The sequence below is a fragment of the Rhea americana genome, unplaced genomic scaffold (assembly GCF_003343005.1).
Source record: "Rhea americana isolate MKP2758 unplaced genomic scaffold, rheAme1 scaffold_0, whole genome shotgun sequence".
Classification (NCBI taxonomy): domain Eukaryota; kingdom Metazoa; phylum Chordata; class Aves; order Rheiformes; family Rheidae; genus Rhea; species Rhea americana.
The window spans coordinates 1826996-1834892 of NW_028185037.1; the positions used below are offsets into that span (position 1 = coordinate 1826996).

At 55.7% G+C, this 7897-nt stretch overlaps 1 protein-coding gene across 1 annotated transcript in view; it reads left to right on the forward strand.

Moving 5' to 3' along the window:
* GDF6 (growth differentiation factor 6) overlaps positions 1 to 7897 on the forward strand; it is a 19965-nt gene continuing 12068 nt past the window's right edge. The window contains exon 1 of the mRNA XM_085298496.1: positions 1 to 337. Within this exon, the coding sequence (XP_085154622.1) occupies positions 1 to 337 (337 nt within the window). The remainder of the gene's footprint in view (positions 338 to 7897) is intronic.

A 7897-nucleotide genomic window follows, 5' to 3' on the forward strand; every position in this document is an offset into this window, starting at 1 on the left:
ATGAATGCGCGCCGGGCCCTGCTCTCCGCCGCCTTGCTCGCCAGCCTCCTCTGGGATTTACCGTGCTGCCGCCCGGCGTCCCTCCCCGCCGCCGCGGAGCTCGCCGCCCCCTCCAAGGGCGGGCGGGGCCGCAGGGTGCCGCGGTCCCCCCGGGAGAGCCGCCCGCGGCAGGGGGGACACGCCGGGGGCCGGGCGCCCCCGCGGGCGGAGCCCCACGAGTACATGCTGTCTCTGTTCAGGACCTACTCCATCGCGGAGAAACTGGGCATCAACGCCAGCTTTTTTCAGTCCTCCAAGTCCGCCAACACCATCACTAGCTTTGTAGACCGGGGACGAGGTAAGTTCGCCGGGACACGGCTGCCCCCACYCCCGACGTGCAGACCCTCGCCGCCGCGCTCCACTGCCGCGGGGCAGCGCGCTGCGAGGCCGCCTTCCCGCGGAGCTGGGAGCTGGACAAGTGGGYAGAGTGTCGCTTTAGCGGTTTTTTTTTCCTCTTTTCCATAGAAAAGTGGATCTTTGGGTAAATGGTGGATTGCTTTGTTTTATTTTAAAGCAATTTGGCCCGCAGCGGTAAACCTGGATTGCAGCGGTCGTAAATGCTGCGTGCGAGAAACACGCGTGTTCGTTTGCGAATCCGCAAGGGATAGTGAAAAACAAACCCCAGATTTGCGGGCGCAGTTTGGGTGTAAATGCAACCTTGAGAAATTGCTCTTCTGGTTTTATTTCCGTCTGCCAAAGAAAGGATCTCTCTTATCGCTTCAGCTGTAAGGCAAATATAAAGTTCAGATTGACCGAGGGAAAACATTCGCTGCCCAAAGCTRCTCTAATGTAGAGTTGCTTTATCAGGATTACCTGGGAGAGCACCAGCCGCGACTGAAAGCGCCCGGGCTGGGAAGCAGCGTTTCCTCGGGCTCTCTCAAGTCCTGTCGCTTTAGCTCGCGGAGAGGCCGCTTGAAACGCAGGTAACTCCCGGCCCCGAGCTCCCCCGACGGAGCGGGCAGAGCGCGGCTCGCAGCGGGGCTCCGCTGCGGCTGCCACCCCGCCCTCTGCTCGCCGTCTGCTTCGGGGCCGGATCCTGCGCCCATTAAAGCTTTGGGGCTGGCGGGGTTTAGCCCTCAAACCATCCCTAGGCTGTGAGCAGTGGCAACAGGTCTGCAACCTCCGGGCCCTCGGCTCTGCGCTGCCCGAGGCAGCGGCGAGCCCGCGGCAGGCGGAGGCGCAGGTACGACGGGGCGGGCCGCAGCGGGCCCCCYAGGTCCCCGCCGTGCCCCCGCCGCCGCAGGCAGCGCCGAGGCCGCGCAGCCCGCTCCAGGGACGCCTCCGCGACGTGCAGCCCGCCCAGGCCCTTGCTCTGCTTTTCCCTCGTTTTGTGTGGCCCGTACTCTGGGCAGCGGGCGGAGGTCTGTTAGGGGTCCAGAGAAAAACAGGACTCCCCTTCCCTGCTACCACTACCAACCCTAACTTTTTTTTTTTTTTTTTTTTTTTTTTTTTTTTTTTTTTTTTTTTTTTTTTTTTTTTCCGCGCCCCGTTTTTTTTTTGTGTTTTTTTTTTTTTTTTTTTTTTACGTTATCCTGGCTTGCGAACCATTCATGACGGAGTAATTAACTAGTTTTTAATGAGGGTTGTACATTCGCCGCTGCCCACCTCCCTGTGTTAAGACCCTCCTCTCCGCCGCTGCCCTCTCCCGGGAGCTACCTGCCCGCGGCGGGCCGCGCAGGCACAGCGAGCCGCCGCGGCYGCGGGCTTCAGCAGCCCCTGCCAGCCCCCAAAGCCCTTTCGCTTCCTCCGGTTTACGCCGATTTCTGAGCAAAACGCAGCGCTGAGGAAGCGCCCCTGCAGTTCCCCGAGCTGCTTACTCAGGAAGCAAAACCAAATCCCAGGAAAGCGCTCGACCTCCTCCCTCCCCCAAGTGGGGAGCCCTCTCCTCGCCTCAGCGCCCCTCAACACGGCGTGGGGCCGAGCTTAGCCCCCTTACTAACCGCGACCCCGGTGCGGCGCCTGCCTGGGCTTGGGCTGCCCGTCGGGGCCGGCGTGCAAAGTCGGGCCCCCGCCACCCCCGTCGGAAGAGCTCAGCCGTTTGCGAGGGAGAGGGCACAAGGAGATTTACTTTCTGCCTTCGCCTTATGGGGTTTGTTTTTTTCATCGTTGTTAAAGGGGACGGGGGGGGGGACTCGCTTTCTAGAAATAGGGCTTCGAAAGTTCAGCCATAAAAATGACCTCACCCGCTTTCCTCGTAAGAGAGGAAATGGGTGCTAATTCTGTAAGCCGCGAAGGGGRAAAAAAAAGAAAAAAAGAAAAAAAAAGAAAAAAAAGCCGCATTCGAGATCATCTTATTCTTGATAACTAGAAGAAAGACAGTTAATTTAACAAATTTAGCTCATCTTGCTGCATGGGAGATTCTACTCCGGGGGAAGTGATTTGCGAACAGAAGTCCTGGTTTGATTAAGGAAAAGCCTCACTTTTCCCCATTGATTTTGATTTGATGTGTCACAGGCTGTGACCTTCTGCTGGACCTTCTGAGGGTTGCTTAGCATCAAGCCACTGATTGGAGTATTTCAACTCAGTGATCTAATTGAGTGTTCATGTCATAACATATCAAATATTGTCTAGTCTCTCCCATAATGAAGTGGACCAGCCAATGGCACATCACCAAAAACTTCAAGAGAACTTCCGTTCCTCTGAAGTGGTAGCTATTTTACTGCCCACCTCCCTGTGGGCTCCTAGCCCAGTTAATTGGCGAGCTGGAGTTGTGCTGCTGATGAACAGTCTTTGCTCGGGGAAAGCAGAGGGGGGAAGTTTCTGTCAATTCATTTGCAGACAATATAGCCTCCCAAATTGACCCAATTAGATGGGCTTACCTAAGCAGGAGTCCTGCAGGAGACGGCCGTGGCCATACCTTGTCTGCTCGCAGGGTATCCTTAATTGCACGATTTCGGGGGATAACAGCTGAGGGAGGAGTATTAAAGCGGCTTTCGGTCGCACCGAGACATGCACTTCCCGAGTGGTTTGGGCTTGTGTGCGTGCCTGTTTCCGAGGGGTTTTCAAGATGAAGTCAGCCAGTGGAAAGGGGCTGTTAAAAAATGAAGCTCGGCAGCCGTTTGCGGGGCGCCGGGGCGCTAGCGGCCGAGCAGAGCCGCAGCGCTGCGCGTTGCGCCCCGACCCCTCCGCGAGCATCTGCGTCCCCGGGTAAGACGGGAAGAGCAGCTCGGTGCAGACACCAGCACGGTGCTGTTTCTTCCTTTCCTCCTAGAGCTAATAAGATCACTTTCAGGCTGGGTTGAGAGCGAGGAAAGCCACACCGCGGCATTATCATTATTTGCAGCGTTAGAAAAAAAATGCAGAAAGGGGGGAGAGGGTCTGCCATTCCCCCTTCTCAACCCCTCCCGCCCCCCACTCGCTCCCCCTTGTTACGGTCGCAAGATCAGACAGGACCTAGCTGAATGTAGGAAAATTACTGTTGGCACATGAAGTAACTCATTAAAACGCAGATGGTGCTCTCGGTGGCCTCGGGACCCCCAGCACTGGAGCTCCACAGTAAGGCAGGACAATTAGCAACTGCAAGGACTCCGCCAGGCAGGAGAAAAGGGAGCGGGAGGGAGCTGCAGAAGGGAGCTATAAACAAGGAAAGCCGCAAGCGCCGAGAAACGCGGCACGGCTCGGGACAACCCGAAAACAAAACATAAATAATCGTGGGGTGAGGGAGCGCGGTTTTCGGAGGGATCTCCCGTGAGAAGCAAACCCCACCGGGGCAGGCTGCCGGAGCGTGCGCTCGCGTTTCCCTTTCGTGTCTGCAAACTTTCCCGAACCCGCGTTACCGCGGAGGTTGCTTCGCGTACGAAAAGCTGAGCTCTGAGTATGAGGGAAGAAAATTGAAATTGGTCGAGATCGTCTCATTTCTCTTCCCCCACTACTTTTCTTTACGCAGTTTCGTGCTCCGCTTGAGAGGAATTTTATTCTGATGGGCAGGGGTCCGATGATCGTTATTTCACTATTGCCGTTAGGACACGAAAGTGGTGAGGAGAGGGGGCAGGAGGAGCAGGAAGGGAAGATCCCACGTGCAGAAGCTGGAAATGGCCCGGCTGTTCATGTAGCGGAAGAAAAGAGCGTAAATCCCACTTGAAGTTCATCTAGTGCAACATGTTTATGCAAAACAGCGGGTTTCTGGGTGGACCGAAAGCTGCAATGCAGTGTAATCTGCGCAGCGGCTTTGCCCAGGCAGTGTTGTCGTTGGCAGAAGGAAAATGAAATATAAGCAGGGAAGTATTTTAATGGGGAAGGAGGGAATTCACAACTGTTAATTATTTGGTGACCTTGTATTCGATTTGTTTGAGCCCCTTATAAAAACACTAATGCAGACCAGACGGCCGGAGCGCGGCAGCGAGCAGCCGCCTCCGACGCGAGCCGCGCGCCCGGGTAAGGAGCGAGCGCGGCGGCCGCTGCTCCGCGCCCGCGGAGCGCCGAGCTCCGCAGCGGCACCGGGCCGCCGCGCCCCGCGGAGGGCTGGGGGAGGCGGCCGCGGCTCCGCACTGCCTCCGCCCGCGGGATTTCGGTTTTTTCTCCCCCTCTCCCGAGGCTGCGGGAATTGAGCGGAGAGCTGAGAGGGGGGCGAGGGAGGGAGAGGAGGGAGGAGGTGGGTGCCGCAGGCTCGGCGGGGTCGTTTCCAAAGCAGTTGCCGGACGACTCTTCTCTCCCTTTTGTCATATTTTGGCTTTGGGAGGGTTTTTTTGTTTGTTTGTTTGTTTGGCACGGGGATTTGGGCAAAGAAGTGAGAGGGGTGGGCAGGGTGGTCTGGGCGAAAGCAGAGCCCCGCCGCCGCCCGCGGCGCAAGGCGCGTCCTCCGCGGTCCTGCGGCTGCGCCGGGGCACAGGTAGCTCCGCAGGGCGGTGCGGGACCGCGGAGCCSCTTCTGCTAGCCGCAAAGGGGTCATTCAAAATGTGTCAGGCAGTTCCAATGGCTCGTTTCGGACTCGAGCCTACGACTTTTATCCATCTACCTATCTGTTTAATTATTTATTTATTACCTAGGAAAACCCATCGGCGGAGCTTGCTGCGAGGCCGCATTTATTTTGCGGGGACGGGAGGATCTTGGTTCCGGGTGGGTTTCTCTCCCGTCGCCCGCGGGGCGATGCCGTCCCGGGGAGCCGGGCAGGCCGGGGCAGCGGGCAGCCCGCTGCCGCCTCGGCACCGCGGCGCCGGGCAGGGCCGCCGGGCGCCTCGCTGCCCGCATCCTCCTCCTCTCTTCGCAGTCCTTCAGGCGAAAAGCAGCGGAACGGAGAAATGCTCGTTTCTTTGCGCTCGCTGCCGCGCCGGTTGCGCGGCGGACTGGGGTGGGCTGGGAGTCCCTGCTTGCCTGAAATCTGGTCTCTGAGCGGGAGGGGACGTTTCAGTCCTCGCTGGTTGTGGCCAGATCTGTATGTTGTGCTGATGCATCCCGACACTTCCGGATTTAACGCTCARAAATATTATCCAAAGCACCCGCTTGCTCTTTTCTTTCTCTCTGAGAGCSGGAAACATTTGGTCCAATTTTTGCAACACGATTTTTTTGTTTGTTTGTTTGTTTGTTTTGTTCAGGAGAACGTGATTTCTCGTCGGTCCAAGTATTTCGTGTAGCGAAATAGTCGCAAACGGGCGTGGGGACGGTGACTCGGTTAACGTCTCTCGCGACAGGTGGAAACCCTCCAGGGAAGCCCTTCTCCGCCTCCGCACGCCTCGTGGGGCGGCTGCGGGCGGAGAGGGGCTGGCGGCCGCCCGGCCCCCGCGGGACGCCGCGGGCGGGCGCGTGTTGCCGCCGGCGCAGCGCGGGGCCGCGGCCGTCGGGGGCCGCTGGGCGGCTGCGGCTGGAGGCTGCAGTTTGCTGGTGGGATTTCGAAACGAGATAGGCAGCGGCTGTCGAGGAGAGCGGTGGCCCAGGATGCCGTCGGAGAACGAAGGCAGCGTTGCMGGGGCAGAGAGAGCAAAGCGGTGATCAAAGGTATATTGCAGCCATGTACCTCCCCGCTCAGGGGAAAAAATGGAAACAGCTCTCCATTAGTTTGCTCAGATTTTGGCAGGATTAGGAACTCGTTTTAGAAAGGTGTGGTCTTTCCCAGTTACTTGATAGCGAGGCGAACGAAACATTTAAATCTAATCACCCGATGTAATAAAAAACCACGGCGAGGCAGGCGCTCCAAGATGTGGAATTCAGACTCGGCGAAATACCACACATGGAGAGGCAGCCTCTTGTTTCCACAGCTAGRGTAATGCTCCGAAAGAAATACCTGTCAGCGTTGTGACTCTGCAGACAATGTGTGGGCAGCCCGTCACAGTTACGGAGAATATATGTTTTAATTTCCAGATTATTGTTGAGTGAGCGTCTGCAAAGGGTCTTTAAACTGCAAATGTGCTTTTGGTTTGCCAGTTTAAATATGGCTTGAAAGAGAATTTGGAATGGGAAAATTCTTCTTGAATGTGGTGTGGGTATAATTTGCAGTGATGTAAAGTTAAGATCTGAGCCCTGATGAATTGGCCGGGAGCCCAGTACCTGATCTGCCATGAAAAGGGAAACTTTGTGTAGCCTTCGTTAACCCCCGGCTTGCCTCGAAGCCCCGGCTGTCTGTTAGAAAGTGAAGCTGAGAAGCAGGAGATGGTTCACACACGGAGTTAAAGGAAACGTCTCAACCCCATAATGAATTTAACCTTGGAGATGATAAAACCGCCGCCCCCGCAAAGCAGAGGAAACCCGCGGAAGAGGCGGGCGGGGGCCCGGCGCAGCCCCCCGGCGGCACGGCCCTTCCCCTGCCCGCCCCCCGAAGCACCGAGGCATGCCTGTTTCCCAGGACACTTCGGGAAGGGCAGATCGTCGTGTGGTTGCTTTCTTCCCCCACCATTGACGCATACTTTAATTCCAGCTAGATCTATTCCCTTTTTCTCCCCCTTCCCCGCCAGTATTTTATTTTCGCCTGAAAAAATAAACAGTGGAGAGTCGAAATAATCATAATACTTATTACGTAACTAACGTTCATCTAAATTAACTTTACAAATATAAACACATCCCTTCAGTCCATTTTCTGCAATGTGGCCCTCCCCTGCCTGACTGGATGAGAGATGCCTTTGCTATTCTCTCCAAATGTTTCAGTAACAATAACAACAACCTCAGCTGGCCTGAGAAAAAGGCAGATCTGGAACTGGCGGTTTGAAACCACGCATTTCACCCCAGCCACTTCTTTGGTTTAAAGGAAATAAAATAAAATAAAATAAAGAAGTGCCCGGACGTGTGTGATCCTCACACAAAGGGAGAGGGGAAGCCAGGGTATCCTCGGAGGTCGTTGTTTCCACTCCCTTTGTGTGCTGGGAAGGCAACAACTTCGCTGGAAGAAAGCTTCCGAAAACCAGATCCATCTCCGCCCGAGTCCSGGATACATCAGACGTTCTGCTTTCTCTTCCCTCCCTCCTCTGTTTTTCCCACCCTCTTGACTCTGCTGGGAACGAGCCAATAATAGTTTAGGATTCTGTATTCATCTGCAATTATTAGGTTACAAGAGTGAATAAATCGTGTTTATCTGATCGGATTCGAGGCTGTTTATTTGAAATAATCGAGATTCCTGCCCCTTTTTGATAAAAGAGCGAGYGACAGGAATTGTATGAGTTGCTGGGAGTTTTAGACCGAAGGGTCGGTGTTACCTAAACCTGGCTTTGCGATCTGCTTATCCAGGGGCACCTTTCCCTCGCCTTCGCCCATYCCCGCACAGTGCCGTGCCAAACAACGCGGAATCCGGAGCAGGAATGAAAATCGTACAAACTCCGCATGGCTACAAGTTCAGAAGATGGAGTTTGAAAGTAGCCTTTAAAAGYACCTTCCAAAAAGTCGCGGATAATCGCAGCATCGGGACTGACTTGCTCCCTACCCCGCCGAATAAGAG